The sequence below is a fragment of the Mixophyes fleayi genome, chromosome 4 (genome assembly GCF_038048845.1).
Source record: "Mixophyes fleayi isolate aMixFle1 chromosome 4, aMixFle1.hap1, whole genome shotgun sequence".
Classification (NCBI taxonomy): Eukaryota; Metazoa; Chordata; class Amphibia; order Anura; family Limnodynastidae; genus Mixophyes; species Mixophyes fleayi.
Genome location: NC_134405.1, coordinates 340,713,615 through 340,736,437, shown reverse-complemented (window position 1 = coordinate 340,736,437; position 22,823 = coordinate 340,713,615). Strand labels below are relative to the sequence as shown.

At 43.6% G+C, this 22,823-nt stretch overlaps 1 protein-coding gene across 3 annotated transcripts; it reads right to left on the bottom strand.

Moving 5' to 3' along the window:
* Nucleotides 1–1,272: 1,272 nt before the first annotated feature.
* On the bottom strand, nucleotides 1,273–20,988 carry BID (BH3 interacting domain death agonist). Of its 3 annotated transcripts, none has more exons than XM_075210701.1 (5): nucleotides 20,854–20,988; nucleotides 5,678–5,847; nucleotides 3,674–3,825; nucleotides 2,856–3,056; nucleotides 1,273–1,849 (listed from the first exon to the last, which is right to left on the bottom strand). In XM_075210701.1, the coding sequence occupies exons 2-5, from the start codon at nucleotides 5,829–5,831 to the stop codon at nucleotides 1,844–1,846; spliced, it is 513 nt and encodes a 170-aa protein (XP_075066802.1). In that variant the 5' UTR covers nucleotides 5,832–5,847; nucleotides 20,854–20,988; the 3' UTR covers nucleotides 1,273–1,843. The 3 variants fall into 3 exon arrangements, with proteins under 3 accessions (XP_075066802.1, XP_075066803.1, XP_075066804.1); XM_075210702.1 differs by lacking the exon at nucleotides 20,854–20,988 and adding an exon at nucleotides 20,569–20,777; XM_075210703.1 differs by lacking the exon at nucleotides 20,854–20,988 and adding an exon at nucleotides 9,584–9,662.
* Nucleotides 20,989–22,823: the final 1,835 nt, after the last annotated feature.

The window sequence follows — 22,823 nt, the reverse complement described above, 5'->3', positions numbered from 1 at the left end:
AGGGACTGAGAGGAGAGTGTGAGATATGTGGTTGTAGACAAGTCTCAAGTAGTTTGGAGGTGTGGAGAAATAGGGCGGTAGTGAGAGAGAGACAGGTTGTAGAGGTGGGCATACAGTGGGGGAGACATGGAGGGAGGGAATAGGTTTGAGGGGTAGGGTGAGATGCCCAATCTCTCCTTCATCTCTTATTGGGGAGAACAAACTGCAGGTCAGTAGGGATTTCAGGAGAAGGTGGATAAGGAGATATCTTCTCTATTTGGGTTTGAAGGAGGTGGCTCAGTTATGGCCTTGGAGTGAGACTTCACCCGGTGGTGGTCGGCCATGTCTTCTGCAGGTAGTGGTCTGTGGTGGGGCCATGGTTGAGGTTTGGCTTGCTGGAGACTGTCTATGGCTGGAGTGAGTGTAGTATTGTATAAAGGTGAGGACATGGTGGTTATAGGAGAGAGGAGTCATTTCACTGAAGATGAGAAGTGGATTGGGTTCAGAGTATTTAGGTGGCATATGAGGTAAGTCGTTTCCAAAACAATAACCTGTTAATATACTTCCATCAGCCTCTTCCCTTCAGTGGTGTCACTTAATAAGAATTAAAATCTACAAGGGTTCGTATGTTCGCCAAGATTCATTTTATGATCTGTTGTTGCGTTTATCGCTGCAGCTGCAAAGATTAACTATTTGTGTTTATAGCTGTAACTCATACTAAAGGCTAATCATTTTTTTAATACCAATTAAATTAACTTTTTCACTCTTACAGCTCAAGATTCTATAAAATGTTTGTTTTCACCAACAATAGATTATAATGATACAACTGTTTCAATCTACATCTTATGAATTGATTCTGTTTATCTTCTCCTCTGACTCAAAGCACAAGAGTGTGGGGAGTAATATAATGTATTTAGAAGCCACAGCTGATGAGTCATTTCTACTAAATGTGAATAAACACAATAGCCAGATACCATCCAGGTGCGTTCTGGGGATTCCTGCAGCCGTGAGTTAAGATAACGCCTTGTTGGCAGTTTTCCTGGTTCTGAACTAAAACTTCCCTGGAATTTCCAATAGACTAAGAGCCTTGTGGCTGCTGTGTGTCATAAACACGTCACTGTACCAGACTGGGTATATGCACCCACAGTATGTATTGCAGAGTCTGGATATCTACCAGGAGGCGTTTTCCGCATCTCTCTGTTCGGACAGCAGGGAAAATCCATGCTGGTCTGCAGTTCTATTAGAGAGTCACAAGGGGGCAGCACTGCTCTCAGAAATGTATCATTGACTTAATTTAGGTTTTTTAAAAGATTTATTTAATGGCCAATTTGGTAAAAGGAAAAACATTTATAAAATACCCCTTTAGCTGAAACGCTTGTGGTTAAAAAAAAAAAAAAGTATTTTCTCTTTTACTTCAAACAAGTTATAAATGCCTTACAATTGATCTATAACTAAGGAACGATAGTTTTCCACATGTCGACTCACCGTTTACATATATAAAAAGTTATTTTCTTGTCCCATTCGCCTGCACACAGTGAGAGATCACCTTGTATTGTAAGAGAACAGTGACAGCATTGAGCTTCAGTGATGTTACTAGTGCAGTGATAATCTTTGTTCTCTGTGACAGCGACGAGGACAAGAATACAAGCGGGATTATTGGTTGGACGTTCTCTGCGCTGTGTAAGGCGCACACTGCTCAGCAGCGCAGCCGGAAGACAGAGAACGGAATCAAGTTACAAACAAAATACAAAAGTTCTGGTCGCCATCGCGTGCCCCTCGGGGGATGGCGCGGTGTCTCTTTGGTGAAGAAAATAAAAGTGAGGCAGCGGCGCGTTTTCCAACTTCAAACTTGTGGACTCCGGGTTCACCTCTGTATAAAGACAAGAACAATACAGAGGATGAGGCCACAATCTTTATTTGATCAGCTCTGTCAATATGCACTCTGATATAAATGCTACGGCTGGGACACCGTACTATCATCATCATCATCATCATCATCATTTATTTATATAGCGCCAACATATTCCGTAGCGCTTTATTACGTTTGTCCCCAATTGTAAACTAATAAACAAACTGGGTAAAACAGACAAAGAGGTGAGAAGGCTGCTCGCAAGCTTACAATCTATGGTACTAGGAGATTCTGTAGCTCCCTAACATGTCATGCTGGGACTAGTAGTTCCACAACAGCAGGACAGCCAGAGGTTGTCTAAGCATAGTCTATGCTATGACCATGACACAGTATTATCCATAACTCATGAATGAAAGGGGAGTGAGGTTAGAGGGGTTTGAAATGACCTTTCTTCCTCTGGATTAGTAAATCATTGTCATTGGAGGGTCTTCCCCTGACTCTCCAGTCTGCACAATGCTGCGGTGCTGTAGTCTGCCATCGTGTCCAGGCGTCAGACCCCTCTCCGCCATACAGCAATACATGGTACAAATGGGGGCAGTTAACGCAGCAGGAACCACGACAATATACTGTCTGGAGTCTGTTTTCTGGGGACATAATGTATAATGGGGACTGAGATGTCACTGCCAAAATATTCATATAAAACGGCTAGAACAGCAAATAGACATCCAATTGTATGGTATAGTGAAATACACAGGTAGCCTGTCCTGACGTGTGTTGTATCATGTAATAGACAGCCATAGTCTGTATGACACAGAGCATATGATGAAGTCACATGACCAGCATATATACAATTCCCCCGATACCACCGTTCCATGACCCCACAGTACACCCTTACTACCGCCATAAGAACTCATCCCCGGATACCTCACTGTGGTTTGTGTCTTTGCTCTGAAGTGGAACCTAGAACAATTATTTGGGTTACACCCCCCTTGGTGCAGTGCGGACAGGACAGTGAGGGGTCTGTTACCTGTCTGGTCAGCAGCTGTATGTAAGACCAATAGTTTCTCTGAATGACGCTGACAGCGGTAGAATAACAGCTCTGCAGTAACCCGGGAATGTTCCGGCCGACTTTGCTGGTGAGGATCATGGCGATCGCCAAATAGGCTTTTTCCTCTTCTATGCCGGGCGGAAGGTTCTTGACCACGGACTGTATGGCCCCCGCAAAACGCTGCAAATATAACACAAAACGGTCAATTCAACACGTTACATCCAGGAATCCCAAGCCCTAGGTAGGACCTATGAACAGCCGTAAGCACAGACTGGGGCCCTGAGTTATTGCTGCCTGAAACGCTTCTCGCTGAGGTCACTCAGGCATTATAAAATGTCACAACACTTAGAAAATCGGTTGCAAAATAAGAAAACAAAAGAACGCTCAGTATTATATTATACATCGTCCTGGTAGCAGACTTTTAAATGTCTCCTAACAATGTCCAAATGTCAGCTGGGACACTACAAAAATGAAAACCAATAATGTTGTAAAATTTAACCTCACTAAACAGACCGCTAATCCCCAAACCTGAAGCTCTTCCCACATCTTTAGGGAAAATATCTGAGTGGGATCATATACAGATCAAAAAGCGGAGACTGCAGTCATTTGAGTCACTTTGACATCATCACCCGTTTATGAATCCACCAATCCAAACAGTATTTTATTACAAAGCAAGTCTGGCATGCAGTCAGTCACTCTGTGAACAATTTGAGTCTTCAAATATAGTAACATATTAGGCATCATATATTAAAGTTGCATTGTTGGGGTCTCTGTAAGATTATAAACATTATACGTACATCTTCCGTCAGAGATTCAGTCAGAATATCGTTAATTAGACTCTCTACGACCTTCGGCTCAATCATTCCCTCCCGGTCAAACTGGTCACCCATTTGTGCCAGCTGGGCGCCAATCCTGCGACAGAGATCCTCGTCCACAACGTGCTGCGCCTCTGAGAAAAGGAGAGAGATGAAATAGCTGCTGCGTGTAGGCCGTTATCAACCTGAAGATTATAGACTTCGTAAATAAATTATATTAATTATATATATTATTAACATTTATGACAATTGTCAAAATGGTCTTTAAAAGTAAAGTTTACTGTAAAACAGTTTATAAAAAAAACACTAATTTTATTGCTGCACAACAAGAGTATATCAGGAGATGAGTGATGTGTTAGTGAGGACAGGGCTGTATGTGACAGGGGCAGTGACATGATGTGAGGAGGGGAATGGAGGCAGCAGGAAGCCACAGACTGAGAGTTATATAGTGGAAGGAGCAAGGTCCCCAGCAGCACAGAGTATATCAGGAGATGAGTGATGTGTTAGTGAGGACAGGGCTGCATGTGACAGGGGCAGTGACATGATGTGAGGAGGGGAATGGAGGCAGCAGGAAGCCACAGACAGAGTTATATAGTGGAAGGAGCAGGGTCCTCCAGCAGCACAGAGTATATCAGGAGATGAGTGATGTGTTAGTGAGTACAGGGGCAGTGACATGATGTGAGGAGGGGAATGGAGGCAGCAGGAAGCCACAGACTGAGAGTTATATAGTGGAAGAAGCAGGGTCCCCAGCAGCACAAAGTATATCAGGAGATGAGTGATGTGTTCGTGAGGACAGCGCTGTATGTGACAGGGGCAGTGACATGATGTGAGGAGGGGAATGGAGGCAGCAGGAAGCCACAGACAGAGTTATATAGTGGAAAGAGCAGGGTCCCCAGCAGCACAGAGTATATCAGGAGATGAGTGATGTGTTAGTGAGGACAGGGCTGTATGTGACAGGGGCAGTGACATGATGTGAGGAGGGGAATGGAGGCAGCAGGAAGCCACAGACTGAGAGTTATATAGTGGAAGGAGCAAGGTCCCCAGCAGCACAGAGTATATCAGGAGATGAGTGATGTGTTAGTGAGGACAGGGCTGCATGTGACAGGGGCAGTGACATGATGTGAGGAGGGGAATGGAGGCAGCAGGAAGCCACAGACAGAGTTATATAGTGGAAGGAGCAGGGTTCTCCAGCAGCACAGAGTATATCAGGAGATGAGTGATGTGTTAGTGAGTACAGGGGCAGTGACATGATGTGAGGAGGGGAATGGAGGCAGCAGGAAGCCACAGACTGAGAGTTATATAGTGGAAGAAGCAGGGTCCCCAGCAGCACAAAGTATATCAGGAGATGAGTGATGTGTTCGTGAGGACAGCGCTGTATGTGACAGGGGCAGTGACATGATGTGAGGAGGGGAATGGAGGCAGCAGGAAGCCACAGACAGAGTTATATAGTGGAAAGAGCAGGGTCCTCCAGCAGCACAGAGTATATCAGGAGATGAGTGATGTGTTAGTGAGGACAGCGCTGTATGTGACAGGGGCAGTGACATGATGTGAGGAGGGGAATGGAGGCAGCAGGAAGCCACAGACTGAGTGTTATATAGTGGAAGGAGCAGGGTCCCCAGCAGCACAGAGCAGTGAGTCCTATCACACTTATGTAAGAGGATTTAGGTGTGAAACGCACCTCTGACTGTAATGACTTTCATACCTAAAATATAGTAACCTGCATTTTTTAATGAACTACGTTTCCATATTGGTACATATGTATATATAAATATAATTCATGCCATATTTGACTACACTTGCAATCTACTCCATTCTATAGAATACCTCCCCCAAGACTCTTCGTTGCATTTTCTTCACATAACTCTGCTATAATATGGCAGATTATTCAGCTCTAGCACAGTGCAGCTATTGGGACATTGTAAAATTGTTACAGTTATTATAGAATAACGAGGACAGTATTGGACAGTATACACAATACAGTAGTACCAGAGCAAGACTCTCTGAAGGACAAATGGCCGTCTGTCTCCAAGTCGCCATCTTTATCTATAATGTGCGTCAAAGACCTCAGCTGCGTCTTGTACTCGGGGTCCGAAGTTGTTTGACACTCCAGGAAGGAGATAAAGATCAGTTCCACAGACATGTTTATTATAAGGTGCCTGTAAGGAATAAGTAGGATAATAGAACTGACTGAAAGCAAAATACAGATAGAAACATATACAACACGGACAGATCTATAGACCAGAGCTTTGTCCAAGGGCGATTTATGGTTCTCAAATATCTAAGGAACTGTTATGGGTTAAATATCATTTTGATTAAATTCTCCCCCTTACCCAAGTTTAAATATAAAGTATATAGAACAATCAGGAAAACTTTACAGTATATAACAATGTAATCTCAGACGAGTCAGTCAGCGCACAGATATCTATGAAATGTTTTATTGTGAAACAACCAGCAGGTGGGTTGAACGTAAATTATATTCTACCGACTCACTGGTTCTGTGATACCTGTATACAGCTTAATGTATTGATGGGCAGCAGGCGGCCCAAGGGCCACAAACACCCTGCCGACCCTTCACCTGTGGCTCCCGGTTGTTTCCGGTTTTATTAGTCGTCTGCAAATTGTTTCCGAATTATAACCAGACACAGAAGTGTGATATTTGCATTTAAAGTGAACCAATATCAATGACAATGTGGCCCACCAATGACGTCAGTGGGACAAGTGATGTCACATGTCCTCAGTGCATTGTAGTGAACAGACACGGGGAGAACATACAAACCCACACAGATAAGGCCATAGTCGGGAATTGAACTCATGACCCCAGTGCTGTGAGGCAGAAGTGCTAACCACTAGGCCAATACATTTACTCTTCTTTAGGGTCTTAAACTCTCGTTTAAACTTCCTGAAGTCCGTCACTGAGATCATCCCTGTAACCGGTGACCTGGGGTGAGACGCGGAGCTGGAGAACAGCACACAAGGGGGAAACTCAATGAAACCATTTATGTAGAGATAAAACCTCATGTGAAACCTTATTGGGGATTTAGAGGCCATCGGTTATTTCCTGACAAGCAGCTGAGCTCTGAGTCACATCGGGGGGATCTGCAGTTATATAATGTAAAATAAGACCAATTTTGCACATATTTCAAATATAGTAACATACATAGTTGAACCATCAAGTTCAACCTATTTTGGATCTCCTACGATCCCTCATTTATATTTGAAATTGATCCAGAGTAAGCAACCGCCAATCTGTTTCAATTGTGAAAATCCCCCCAGACCCTATATTGTAGTCCTATTTTTACCCTATATCCACTACTATCCTTCATTTTAATTAATGGTCGTATCCCTGGATACACTTTTTTGCAAATAAATTGTCTAACCCTTTCTTGAACATATCTATTGAATCTGCCATCACAACCTTCCCTGGCAGTGAATTCCATATATTGACTGCCCTTACTGTAAAGAACCCCTTCCTTTGCTGGTTGTGAAATTTCCTCTCCTCTAACCTTAGAGGGTGACCACGTGTCCTTTGTATAGTCCTTGGGGTAAAAAGTTACCATGAAAGTTTGACCCTTAATTTATTTGTACATAGTAATCATATCCTCAGTTAAGCTGGGTACACACTACACTGTTTTCGTCCAATAATCGGCTCAAAACAGCCGACATACGACCGCTCGTTCAAAAGTCGGGTCAGTGTGTGCAGTGACACGATGGTGGAAAGTCTGCCCAAATGGACGATTATCGCCTCATCTGGTTGGTCGTACCGTTTAATATTTTCGTTCCAATCTCGTTTCCGCTGTGTAGTGTGTATAAACTTCCGACCGATCCACAACAGTGAGTACGAAATTACAGTCATTGCTCACGACAACATGGCTGTAAAAAGTCGCTAAAGGGACGTCCGCTCTTTCCTTTATCGTCCTAAACAAGGCTAGTGTGTATGCAGTCCATGGACCGAGCGATCGGACCATCGATCGCATGTAAAATCGCTCGGCATAAAAAGTTGGTCGAAATTTCTGTAGTGTGTACCCAGCTTTAGACGCCTCTTTTCTAAAGTAAACATGCCTAAACTGGCTAACCTTTCCTCATAACTTAATGACTCCATAACCTTTATCAATTTTGTCTCCCTTCTCTGAACCCTTTCTAGTTCCAAATTATCTTTTTTATAGATAGGTGCCCAGAACTGTACTGCATATTCAAGATGAGGTCTTACCAACGATTTATACAGTGGCAAAATTACACCATCTTCCCTTGCATCTATGCCCCTTTTTATGCATGCCAATACTTTATCTGCCCTTGCAGCTGCTGCTTGACATTGAGCACTATTGCCAAGTCTACTGTCTACGAGCACTCCCAAATCCTTTTCCATTATAGATTCTCCTAAATTAATTTCATTTAATTTATAGATTGCGTTCTTGTTTTTGATCCCTAAATGCATAACCTTACATTTATCTATGTTAAACCTCATATTCCATTTGGCCGCCCAATCCTCCAGTTTATTTAAGTCCCTCTGTAGAGAAGCTACATCTTGCTCTGATTTTATTACCTTACACAGTTTAGTGTCATCTGCAAAAATAGAAACTTTACTCTCTAAACCATCACCAAGGTCATTAATAAATATATTAAAAAGGAGTGGCCCCAGACATTTCCATATGGATAGAAGTTATTCTGCACACAGAAACACTTTTCATTATTTATTGACAAGAGCTGACAGCTGCTTTCTCAGCTGAGATGCGTTAAACAGTAAGTAAAGCCGCTATTTAATATTATATATAAGGCTGTGTATTACTGAGCAGAATATATACAAAATAAGTGGACAGAACTAATTATACCCAGCATGCTCTCTGTCAGTCCTCTGCAGCAGGCTGCCATGTTAGCAGGGAGGGGCTATTCTAACTGAACAGAGTGTCTGACAACTATGTGAACGGATTGATTTATCATGGGGGGTGGGGCCAGTGATGTCACAGTAAGTGAATCGACAGCATTTTCAGCTTTTTGACCTGTATGAGATCCAATAAGGACACTGTTTTATAGATGTGGGAGGAGCTTCAGCTGTCTGTAACGGAGTAGGGAGGTAATATTTTACTGTTTAACACAGCTGCAGTGGGATGTCAGGGTTACACTGAACAGCGTATTTAACGTCCATGGGTAATACGTGAATATTTTAATTATTCATGCTCTAAAATATCAATATAGAATAACTAAGAATAGTTTCACAAACTTAGGAAGGACTTTCAATGTCTTCTCTAGACCACACAGTACTTAGGATTTATGTCTAACTCCTCCAGAGCACACAGCATACAGCCAGGTCATATTCAAGACTAATTGCCTTGATCACCAACATGTAGTTACAACATCAGAGTAGAATTGTGTAAGATTCATACAAACAAAACAAACGCTGCAAACAACTTCTGCAAATCTATTATTAGTGCATCCAAACATTAATTGTTAGTTATTTGTGGTCAACATTCATCCCACGGATCTACACAACGCTACATCCACAAATTTGGAAATAAATCTGGAGTTAACTGAAACTATGTCCAAAATGTCTGACATCGAAGGTTTGTTAAATCGGCAAACTCGTCTCCCGAGTTATATAGAGGATATTTGGAAAACCTCCTGCCATGGCTGCCCCGTCCATACCTTTCTATGTCTAATTATGAGTCACATTCTGCAATAACATTAGGAAGAGGAAAATAGGATTTTGTGCAATGATTATACAAGACCTGCCGGACAACCACGAGATTTCCTGTAACATTACTCAGCCTTTAGCTATATCAAAAACTGAAAATACAACAGAAACAATAAAGTAAACATCAGCATTTCCCGACAACGCCCAGAAATATCCTCTGTAATACACATAAAATAAACAGAATAAAACCTGCACCCTCTGCTCACCTTTGCTTCCAGTGCAGAGAATACTTGTTGACAGCCACAAGTCAGCTAATCTTACTCACCACGTTATATATATGTACAGTCCGTCCTGTGATGTCACTGCTCTGCGGGATGAGGAAGTACCCGGCACACTTGTCTTAACATGAGAAACTTGTTAACCAAAGAAGATCAGCGGGATATTCCCCAAACACCAACCGCAGCAATTAACCCTTTCTCTACTAGAAAAACCTCAAACTGATATTTAAAAAAAAGCTTAGTAGATATTATTTAAAAAAAATACAGAGCAGCAATAACATGTGTAATGAGTGCAATGACCCAAAGAGCTTACACTCATCGGTAGTACTCTCATAAACTGGAACTGTAAGTTTCCATGACACACATTCGCTGGGGACACATTCAGTCAATGACGTCATCTCTGTTCGGAGTGATCTTACATCGCAGTGCTCCCCAGTTCTGAAAGATCACCCCCATTACCTGGACAGCAATTCATTCTCAGGCTAGGCCCATGTATCATCAACATCATCATCAACATTTATTTATATAGCGCCAGCAAATTCCGTAAGGCTTTGGTATATACCAAAGCGTCAGTTGGATGAACAAAGATGGACACCAAGGACAGACACATGCGGGCTGCTACAGAAACAATACATAGGAGCTATACTGCATAGGAGGATATACATGATAAAGGGATTATTTGAGACTGCAACTGTAGAGCAATTTAGATCTACAAAAAGAGGCAGTTATCACAGAGGTGGGCAAACCTATTGATCATCATCTGTTGTGGAACTACAAGTCCCACCACACCCTGTCAGCTTCAGCTGTGACTTGTATTATCCCAACAGCTGAGGAGAAATATGTTTCACATGCCTGACGTAGACCCCCCCCCCCCCCCGACTCACTACAGTGGATCGCTCCAGCAATGAAAATGGAACTGAGTGACAGCTAAGTTATTAAAAACTAGGTGATACCAAATGGGAGGGGGGAGGATACATCACCGATACTTAGGCGTTTGTGTTGCACGCTGCATGCAGCCTCGTATTCTATACGTTGGATTGAGATGGGAAAGGGCCATGCACACTATATCTTCCCATATGATTTATCCTTTTATAATACACGAACGATGCTGATATATATACGCCTGTAAAAAATACCTCTATAATCAGCGAGTTGTGAGGTCATCACTTTTGTGTTACAAGAAATAATGCACCGAGTACTGTACATTATTACAGATATTAGACATCACCTCAGAGATACGGGATCTTTATAAAAGGACTCGACCTTCAGTCTTTTTCCATAAATATAGTCATGGATCTCCTCAGTGACTTATATCCTGCTCATTATATCACATACACCGATCCATCACTGACAAGTGACGTGAATAACATTGATTATCTTGTTACAATGGCACCTGACAAGGGGTGGGATATATAAGGCAGCAATTGAACAGTCAGTTCTTGAAGTTGATGTGTTGGAAGCAGTAAATATGTTCAAGTGTAAGGATCTGAGCGACTTTGACAACGGCCAAATTGTGATGGTTAGACGACTGGGACAGAGCATCTCCGAAACAGCAGCACTTGTGGGGTGTTCCAGGTATGCAGAGGTTAGTACCTACCAAAAGTGGTCAAAGGAAGGACAACCGGTGAGCTGGTGACAGGGTCATGGGTTCCCAAGACTCAATGATGCGTGTGGGTAGCGAAGGCGCCTGTCTGGTTCAATTTCACAGAAGAGCTACTGTAGCACAAACTGCTAAAAAAGTTACTGCTGGCTGTGATAGAAATATGTCAGAACACACAGAGCATCGCAGCTTGCTGCGTATGGGGCTGCATAGCTGCAGACTGGTCAGAGTGCCCATGCTGACCCCTGTCCTACAATGGGCACGTGAGCACCAGATCTAGACCATGGAGCAATGGAAGAAGGTGACCTGGTCCGATGATCATGTTTTCTTTTATATCATGTGGACGGCCGGATTCCTGTGCATCGCTTACCTGGGGAAGAGATGGCACCAGGATGCACTATGGAAAGAAGGCAGCATGATGCTCTGGGCAATGTTCTGCTGTGAAATCTTGAATCCTGGCATTCATGTTACTTTGACACATACAACCTACCTAAACATTATTGCACAACAAGTACACCCATTTATGGCACCGATATTCCCTGATGACAGTGGCCTCTTACAGCAGGGTAAAGCTCCCTGTCACACTGAAAAAATTGTTCAGGAATGGTTTGAGGAACATGACAAAGAGTTCAAGCTGTTGACTCCAAACTCTCCATATCTCAATCCAATCCATCATCTGTAGGATGTGCTGGAAAAACAAGTCCGAGCCATGGAGGCCCCACCTCACAACTTACAAGATCTGCTGCTAAAGTCTTTGTGGCAGATACTACAGGACACCTTTAGAGGTCTTGTGGAGACCATGCCTTGACGGGTCAGAGCTGTTTTGGTGCCACAAGCGGGACCTACACAATATTAGGCAGGTGGTTTTAATCTTGTTGCTGATTGGTGTATATGTCTTGTGTATGGCACTGTAACTATGTAGTATGGGGGCTGCAATTCCCACATATAAACAACAGATGGCAGTGTTGTCCTGCTCATTACATACTTTCTACAAAGGCTGTCTTTCAGTAAAGCCAAATAAAAATTCTGCCACTGATTGGTGCAGAACAAGACACTGGGGTTATTTACTGGAGAAGAAAGTGCAAATACACAGTGACCCATAATCCCACCAGTAGCTCAAAGATCACCCTTTAACAAGCGCTAGATGACAGTTAATGTCTGTTGACTACACTTTGTCCCAGGTAAGATAGGGACATACAGGTTTATATAAGAACATTGCACAAGGTGCCCAGAACAACCAATCAGATATTTGCTGCCTCAGTCGAGTTAGATTACTAAAGGCTACAGTGTGATCGGTTACTATGGGTTACGTCACTCATGAGCAATTTCACCATGTTATAAAAAAAAAAAGCAAAACCCATTGTTGGATACATTAGTGACTGTTCACAGGTCAGAAAACACACAAATGATCAGATGCAGTTGCAAGTTACATTACACATATGGAGCTGACGGGCAGGATAGCCTTGGGATGATTTTAAACTAAAAACAAAAGAAAACAGTATCCAAACGGCTAAATAATACAAGTCTGGGAATAGAATAACTGAAAAGTTTGTGAGCTGCTTATAATTTAAGGTCATTAGGACGAAGGGATGGCCACTTGCAACCCCCAAAACACCAGTTTAGTGGTCCAGCTAGTATTACGTCTCGGAAATCCTAGGTAAAGACACGTTCTGGGTACAGTACAATGGAGGTCTTGCTTGCAGGGTAGAAGAATGGGTCATTGCGGAAGCACTGAAGGGGGGGGGGGTTAACGACAGGAGAAATAACTGGTTCTTCTATCGGGGGATTGCTTATCATGCTGCTTATAGCATTAAAGCACCACTAAACCCCTAAATCCAAACAGTCAGATGAACATGGAGGTGAAATACACTGTTCAGTGTAACCCTCACATATCATTGCAGTAAAATAAGTAAAATATTAGGTAAAAAAAGTTGAGAATGCTGTTGCTTCAATTAATGTGACATCACTGCCCGCCCCCGTGTGAATCAACCAATTCACATAGTTGTCAGTCACTCTGTGTCTGCTCAGAGAAGCCCCTCCCTCCTAACATGGCAGCCTGCTGCAGAGGACTGACCGAGTGCATGGTGGACATACATAGTTCTTTATAAACACTCCAGTTATTTTGTGTATATCATTCAGTTCAGCCCATCTTATATATTAATGTCAAACAGAGACGTTAATTTGCTCTTGAAGATGTAATATCAATATGAACATAAAATGTTATAAACATGTACACCATCTAAACAACGTGTATGTTAAGAAGGTAAAACGGGCATTGTTTCAAGTAACACAAAATACAAAAGTAGTTATATAGAATGGGCACAGAAAAACATTTTATAGAAAACAGTGTTAAATTCTTACTCAAAAACATCTTTATACATTTTTAAGTCCATTTTTATACAATAATCCCCATCGCGTTGCAGCGAATGAATGTGAACTGGACTGAATCATTGATTTTGCAATTGGCAGCCTTGGCTACAGCAGAGTAGAGCAAACTCTGTTTCACTATTACACCCAGCAAATGATCAGACAACAAACCGAAGAATGGAGAAATATAGATTCACAAAACATCCTCCGACCATACAAAATAAATCAGTTTTTGGACCTGCCAGATGTTATTTGTTCACTAATAGAACCTCCAGGTGCACTAGTGAAATGTATGATGAACTAGTGAGTCATTAGTGAAGTACAGAGAGGAAACACAGACCAATCTCCCTTTCCTGCACTCACATTTGATGTTGGCAGTTGTAAATTAATACATTACAACCCAGCCATGCAAATCCTGCATGCAACCTGGGAGTAAATGTCAGGGCATGCTGAGACTTGTAGTTCCACAGCAGCTGGAAAGACACGAGATTGCTTCAGCCCGACGTGACCGAACAGGAATTCACAAACACAGCTGTAACGCAACACAAGTGGTTCTGTCTCCACTGTGACAGCTGCGTCTGCGGGAACCCGAGGAGTCTGCACAGACAGCGATAAACAGCAATAACACTCAGAGCGAGAGTTCTATGTGACACAGCGTTACTAGGAGAGTCAGTCTAATGCTCATTTACCTTCTCATCAAATGTCAACACGTATAAATGTTGTAATATGAAAAGGAGGGTGGTATACCCCCCATGAGACCCGGTGCACCAGTAAGGTTACAGCACACAGCTGGCAATGGTCATACTATAGGGGTATGGGGTTACAGCACATATTACCAGTGTTATTAAATATCAAAGTACAAACTAAACATATTTTGTGCAATCTGACCTAAATTTACATTTTCTGTCGTCCTGGGCGACTTTTTTTTTTGGCCATACCCTGTACTGCACTCACCTCTCCAGCATTTCATGGCATGGGCGGCAGTCGCCATTGCCGTCTTTTTATATTCCAAGGAAAAAAATACAGAAGGAACATGGGCAAGCGAGGTAGGTGGGAGTACAGGTGCATCAGTAGACAAAAATAGCATCCCTAAGTATATTATATGGAAAAGAATTGGGGAGGGGGACATACAGACTGATTCTTACATACTAAAGCATTTAATCATTCAAATCCAAAACTTTTGGGTCAACATGGGTCCTAGGTCAACATGGGTCCTACCACACTTTATGAGGGGGGAGGGGGGGGGGGGTCTGGTGCAAAATGTTGCTTGGATAGATAATTGGTTAGAATACGGGGGTAGAGGTTTAGATTCCACCCATGTATTCCACCCTGGAGACCATAGGGAAGGTGGGGAAGTAAAGAATCTAAATTTCTTAATAGAGGTGATCTAAATATTTTGGTGTAGGTCGTGGTGGGTGGGAGCTGGGTAGCGGAGGATTTCCAGGTCTGGGCAACGGAATATGGGTTGCAAGCTTTGGTACCAATGTGGTGGGAAATTGTGGAGGAGACCCAAAGAGGGCTCCGAGGGAGGGAGGGTGGGGTTGTATCTATTGACCATTGGAAACTCACCACACACCGTAGTGGTTGTACCTTCGGACAAAGCCACAATAATCATGGGAAGTTGTCTCTTCCCCTGTACATCCGCCAGCAGAAAGGAGGCACTTTGGGCAGAATTGTGAGGATTTAGGTGGGTGAAGGGGGCTGAAGCTTTAATGTGATTGTTACACTGTAAAGAGAAGAGCCGACGCAGCCTCGGGAATGTGGCGATCTCGGGGAACGTTGCTGGACGCCGAGCTCTTCTGTGAAGCCATTACAGTCTCCAGAGGCAGGAAATTCAGCTGTAGGGATCATTAAAAAAAATAAAAAGCTTTTTTGATGCATAAGTTAGGGAAACGCTCACAGCGCCCCTCTCAGTGCGCCGCTGGCTCCACCTGATGCAATGTGAACATTTAGGTCATGAAATAAATATCTTATTTTCTGTTTACCCCAACAGTTGAGGGAACAATGAGTCCCCAAACCCCATATGGGCCCTTGGAGTTGAACCCCTGAGTCGAATGCCCAGATTACTGGCGCCACAAGTGACATGACTGACAATATATGTAAGCAGTATATAATGTACGTAACCTCACCCCCCTCGTTACTTGTGGTCTCCTAGTCATAGCGAGTACTGAATTCTGCTTTCTGTTCTGTAAACTGCTAAGCGGGTATTGCACTGTTACTTAATACAACAACTGCATTTCCCAGAACTATCTATACGATAGTTAATACATTTTGTGTGTATAATATAATATAATTAGATCAGCAATCTCTGGTGCAGCTCAGTCTGCTAGAAACAATGCACATCAGCCAAAGTAAATATAGGTCTATTTACACCATCGTTTCAAAGATTGTGAGTTTTACGAAACCATAGACCCCTTGTTTTATTACTGCAAGATACAATATACATTTTACTATTATTATATTGTGGTTTCTGCAAACTCCAGGCCTTTCTACTGAGCAGCTAACCATCTGTACATACACATGTATGTATTATTATATTATATACACAGGTACTTGCAAACTGTGGGCACTCCTGGTCCAATTGTATGATTCTGTAGGTGATAAAACAGGTAACAACCTTTGTGGGTTACAAACATAAACGTGACATATTTCATCACATTTTAATACACAGTTACTATTTATTTGCTGAACTCAAAAGGTTGACAAAGCCTCTGACGCAGGAGAAGAGGAAGCAATGTCTTTATCTCTGCGGTCACCTTTGGGGAAACCCCGTCACTGCTACAGTGGAATAAGTATAGTACAATGATGGCTTCTCTTACAGAGCTGTAAGTGATATGAGCATATCCTGAGTTAACACATTTTACACGTCCTCCTGCTACACGTTTCGGATAGGTGATCCTTTAACGGGCAACGGGGCACATTTATCAATCATCGGCAAAAATGAGAAATAGTTATCAATCCTTATCGCATGGATAAGGATTGAACTATTTCTCACATTTATTAAAAACGGATCACAGAAACAGCAGTTCCGAAAAACTGCTGTTTCTGTGATTAAAAAAATCACACTTACCCCCCTCTTCGGAACGCGATGTCCTCCAGGTCCTCTTCATTTGTCTTCACACTGGAACTGCGCATGTGCACAGACATCTCCGCTCTGTCTCTGCAACTGTAGTTGCAGAGAGAGCGGGGAGTGACATGGAGGGATCATGTGATCCCACCACACCTGCGCTGTCCAGCTCTGCTCTTCGGAGCAGAGCTGACAGCACTGAAATCTGACAATTTTGATAATTTACGCCATTATCAAGAAAAGTTCCCGAAAAAAACTTTTTTTTTCGGAACTTATTAGATTGCGGCTGGGAGCAGTCACCATACTGTTGAATGGTGACTGCTCCCAAAAACGAAGAGGAGTGCAAAGCAGCAGATATCCACGATATCTGCTGCGATGCACCTTTCATAAATATGCGGAGGACACAGAGGGACCTTAATTTCCTGGGAAGAGCAGCCTTGTACTTCTGATTAATACTTAAGAAGCCGTTGTAATAAGTCTTTTTTGATGGTAGCAACTGAGTGCTGGGGATTCGGAGTTCATTTATTTTCTGCGGTTTGTATTAAACACTTCCCTTTCCAGCACTTGTTGCCACCCACAAACGGATTACGCAACTTGCATTTTGAATATGAACATGTAAAAACACAAATTTGAAAGAGAAACCACTTCCTATTATATATATCATATAAATGTAAAAATAAATATATAATATATATATATATATATATATATATATATATATATATATATATATATATTTACACACCTACATGCAACGGCAGGTTTCAATGCGATCCCAGGGGTCCTTTTGCAATGTTCTACAACATCCCCCAGCGCATGGACTTGCAGGAACGCAGTTTATGTGCATTTTTTCTCTCTCTACCCCAGGACCAGTGTAGCAACTGGTACAGAGATTAACAGGGCAGTGCCGCCAATTGCCTGTGTGACAATAATGAATATGAAAGCAGCAGCCCCTTTAATTTGAGGACCCACAAGGAAGGGGGTTGAATCTTTGCAAACATGGAGAATTCTGGAAAAAGACCAGCCAGTGTGGAGACAATCAGTTTGCCGTTAATAGCCGGGTGCTATATTCCATTATAGAAGGTGTCAAGATCACATTAATTTACAGCGAATAAGTGTCAGTTAAGATACTTTAAATTGTGGGTCTCAAGATACAAAAGTAACCTATACTGACACCCAGAACAGTAATAAGAGTACTACCGTGTGAGATAGGCTGGGTACACACTACAGAAAAAGTCTAACCATATAATATTTTTAGCAGTTTCATCAAATAATTCCCGATCAGTAGCCGATTCATTTGTACACACTATACACGATTTACCGTCAGATCTGTGCTCTTCATCGGTCATGACCATCAGCTGAAAAGATCCTGACTCTGCACCCTCCATAGAGATCTATGGGCACTGCCGATCCTGAGTGCAGACACACTGAGGAATTAGCACAACATCGTTCCATCGTGGAACAGATTTTAGTTCAGTTTGAAAATCTCATTCAACGATACCATGGCCTCTGGAACAATAATCGTACAGCGTACACACTAATGTCATATCGGGCCAACCGGTCGTTTATTGTCTGATTGGCCAGATTATCATCTGAAAATACTGTAGAGTGTACCCAGCCTTAATATAAATCAATATGATTATACAAATTACCTGGACAGACATAGGTTAAGGACGAAGTCATTAGCAGGTACACTGAAACTACAGGGGACACAATTACAAGGACAGACCTGACTCGTTGCTTGTATCAACATCAGACTATTTACTAAGTGTTGTTAGTCAGATATGGAAGAGATATTCGGGGTATATGGGGGAATTTATAGCTGTTGATTATTCACGCTGATGGTTCTTGGCTCATAAGTGTGTTCGGGATTAATTGCTAATATACTCATTAATGCATTCATTAATTAAGCAAATAACACCCCAGTGTGGTCAAGGTCATATATAAAAGCTGCCGGACTGCCCTGGTTGCTTATAATTATGGCTACAGGAGGAGACCTCAGTGACTGGGAAAGAGGGGAGATTGTTGAGGTGCGTGTGGCAAGAGCTTCAGTGGCCAGGACATCTCAACTTACTAACGCTTCACGAACGGCGGGGTCCGCACGTGTCTCAGACGGAAAAACATCATCAGCAAAGTGCAGCAGTGGGCTGAAGAGTATGGTCCAGGATCGTGGTATCTGCACTAATATAAAATGCAAAACATGGCCAAGAACTGCAGATTGACTGACTGTGAATTACGACCTTTGGAGACAGCAGCCAATAAAAGTCTGAAAAGAAATCCATAGGAGAAAAAAGCATAAACCGTCCACCACACCCGACCAGTTCAGTGGTACGAAGAGGTTATATGGTCAAACGACTGCATCAACGTGTTCTGGAGACAGGGACGCATTACACGTGTGGCGCCAACCTACTGAATTCTACAGCCCGGATTGCTTGTGTCCAACAGTGAGGAATCCAGGTGGCTCTATAATGTTGGAGGGGGCAGAGGCATTTTCCTGGCATGGTTTGGATGCAGTTTCTCATCATCATCAACATTTATTTATATAGCGCCAGCAAATTCCGTAGCGCTTTACAATTGGGCAAGGTCGCTTCTAAATGGTACGGAGTGATTGCAAAATTTATTTCCCGACAGGTAGGTGGTGGGTGTCCTCCAGGAAGGCACAACATTGGTATTATCTATGTATCATGGTGTTCTCCGTCACCAGAACTTACCCCAATAGAGCACTTATGTGATATTCTGGAATGTTGCCCGAGACATCCCAAAAGCCCAGTGTTAATTAAATATTGTGATCGCGTGTGTGTGTATGTATATATATAATATATATATATATCTCATACTTGCCAACTCCCGGGCTCCCGCGAAAGTTGGCATTTCTCCCGCATCCCGGAATTCATTTGTTAAAATGACGCGATTCACCGAGAATTGCATCATTGGCCCCAATTCTCGGTAAATTTCGCCATTTTGGCCCCACCCCGCGAAACCGTCATGTTCTCTCAACTGTTAGGGACAGGAGTCTACATCTCTTGTCGGGACCACGGGATCTAAGTGGCAAATCTCCTCTGTCCTAAGTACCCAGCGAGGGCTGCCAGTGAGACGCTACCTCACCAGTAAAATAGCACTGGGGTCGTGAGTTCGATTCCTGACCATGGCCTTATCTGTGTGGAGCTTGTATATTCTCCCAGTGTTTGCGTGGGTTTCCTCCAGGTGCTCCGGTTTCCTCCCACACTCCAAAAACATACTAGTAGGTTAATTGGCTGCTTTCAAAATTGACCCTAGTCTCTCCCTCTCTATTTGTCTGTCTCCCTCTCTGTCTTTCTGTGTCTGTGTTAGGGAATGTAGACTGTAAGCTTCAATGGGGCAGGGACTGATGTGAATGAGTTCTCTGTACAGCGCTGCGGAATTAGTGGCGCTATATAAATAATTGATGATGATTTCCGTCACAAGGGGCGGGCCAAAATGACACGAGGCCGCGCTCCGCCCCCTCCCTCTAGTCACGCCCCTCTTCTGGGAGCAGGTAAGTATGGTATATATATATTATTCCCCCCACTTTTTTTATATTTTTCCTATATAATTTTTTTTTTTACCCTTGTGCAGGCTGTGGGAGATTGTATGTATGTATGTATGTATGTATGTATGTATGTATATATATATATACATACATATACACATATATATATATATATATATATATATATATATATATATATACATACATACATACACATATTTCCACCTGACACCAATGGTTCATCTGCCATGTCAGGCCCCTGTACAGATCATTTTCCTCAGTAACAGATACATAAAGTGTTATTACAGATCCCAACCCTGTTGCTGACACTTTCTTGCAGCAGAGCTGACAGTCTGCAGGGAGGGGTCACCCAGAGGTCAGTATAGGAGGGGGGGGGGGTACATTATATATATCATATAGGGGGCACATACCTGGCAGCAGCTCTCACAGCTCCGGTTACTGAGGCTTCCTCTGTTCCTGCTTCCTATCCCCCCCCCCCCAGCAGAATGGTACAGCCCCGCCTCTTAAAGACACAGGCACACCTATAATAAACATGTCTCTCCTCACATGTATGTGGACACACATGTTCCCCTGTGACAGGTGGAGATTATACATAGAACAGTCAGTGGGACCCACGTTTATTTCATGTTGCTGCGCTTTGGGGTCTCCGTGTACTGTCAGGTGTAGACGGCAGGAGGTTGGCAGAGGTGACTTACCGCCGGACACACCGTTACCGGACAGTATAAGGCGGGACAATGTGACGTCACTGTGCCGGTGGTCGGAGGGTTGTGTGAGAGGATCCCGGTCCGGCCGGCTGCCCGGGTCACGCCATACGGCGATGCACCAATCGCGGCCCGCCACGTCATAACCCCGCCCCTCCCGCGCGAGCGGCTTTGGCTATATAAACCGGTTTGGGCGGGAAAAATTGGAACAGTTGGAGCCGAGAAGGAGCTGACAGGAGGAGGTCAGCGGCTGGGTGGTCTCCTCATACAGTGTCCAGGCCCCAGGGCTAGTGACCTGGTCACTCAGAGAGGAGCCATCCTCCAGGTAGAGCGCCCTTAGTCCAGTATTACATCTATTGTTCCATATTCCATTGTATTATGCTCTGTAGTGCTTCTTCTGCTCTCTGTGTGCGGTGTTGGTGCCCAGCGCTAGCGTTGTGTAGTGGATAGGGCCCATGCGTGGTTCCAGTATTGTCTCCCAGTAGATGGGATAGGGCATACTTGCCAACTCTCCCGAAATGTCCTGGAGACTCCTGAAATCCGGGTAGGTCTCCCGGGAGACCAGACAGCATATTGCAATTTACTCGCCAAACTGACGTGACTTGAGGTGAATTGTGTCACCTTGGCCCTGCCAGCCATGTTAAAATTAAAATTTTGTGGCGGGGGGGGGTCAAAATGATGCGATTGACTGTGCACCGCCCTCTAACCACGCCCCCCTGCCCGGGAGCTCCCACAATTCACTATTCAAAGGGTGGCAAGTATGGGATAGGGACAGGTTAGGTAGATGGTTGTGGTCACCCCGCAGGGACAGACTGGTATCTCCAACCAGAGCTTGCTGTCGCAACCTTGACGATAAAAAGCTACGAGTGGAGAAGAGGAGCCAGGAGTTGGCCAAGACCGAAGGACGTGTCGTGGTGGACCACGTGTCTGGTAAGTATAGCCCGGTGAGAGCTGTTTACGCGGTGCACATACCTTGCAGAGCGCCCTCCCATTTTCTTGGACACCACTCCCGATGCCGGCAGTGACATGGATTTCCCAAAGCCAGACGGGGCCCAAGGCGAGGACACTGTTGATTGGGTGACTACCTTCCTCTTCCCCTGTCCTTACACTTTGGCTTCATCAGCAGGCTTCGGACAGGGAAATCCCAATGGATTTCTAGTATGCAGCGCCCAACCCTGCCACACGTCCGATGTTCTTGATGCAGGTGGAGGAGGAGACCATCCGGCATTTCGCCAATGCTATGCAGGAACTAATGGCAGAAATGCAGCGGAGGGGTGGCGTAGTCAGGGGTCTGGGTGGAGTAGATAGCCTGCTGGAAGAGCATGGAGTAGATAGCCTGCTGGAAGAGCATTTTGGTACTGAGGCATTTGTGGCACCGAGTCAGATCTTGCTGGACCAGATAACCTCTGACACAACTTAACGTTTTTGATAAATATTAACGGATGCCATAGCAAAGGCCCAGCAGTGGGCCTGGACCCCAGCCAAGGACATGAGAAGAGCCCAACCAATCCTCTGGGAAGTTGTGTGAAGGATTTCAGAGATTTGCTCGCCATGATGAAGGAAAAGATGGAGCAACTGAAATGTTAGTTGTTGTCCTACTAAGAAAGGAGCAAGTATGGGTGCCCCAGAAGGCACATGTCCCTGTCTTTTTGCATGTCCTGTTTTCCATACCGTACGGTGATGTGGAGCACTGTGGCGCCTTGCAAATCTACAATAATAAGCCGAATTCACAAACATTCCTTTAATTATCAAATGCTTTGCTATTAAATAGACACAGTTTTTGATTTTTCTATTTTTAGGGTCTTTAAAACACTTATCAGGTGGTAAATGTTCAGTGATACAAAATCTCCTGTCCCCAAATTTTTATTTATTTATTTTACAATCCCAACTTGTGAATTAAGCCTAAAATCTGAATATAATGAACCTGATGCTTCTTCACATAGAATAACAACTATAGTTCATAC

Bases quoted from the DNA above. Each gene is read 5' to 3' on its own strand.
- BID (XM_075210701.1), bottom strand. From the start codon at position 5,831: ATGTCTGTGGAACTGATCTTTATCTCCTTCCTGGAGTGTCAAACAACT. The intron at 3,826-5,677 runs GTACTACTGTAT...TCCTTTTCTCAG, and splicing joins CTTCAGAGAGTCTTGCTCTG to AGGCGCAGCACGTTGTGGAC. The intron at 3,057-3,673 runs GTACGTATAATG...TTATATTTGCAG, and splicing joins CTGAATCTCTGACGGAAGAT to CGTTTTGCGGGGGCCATACA.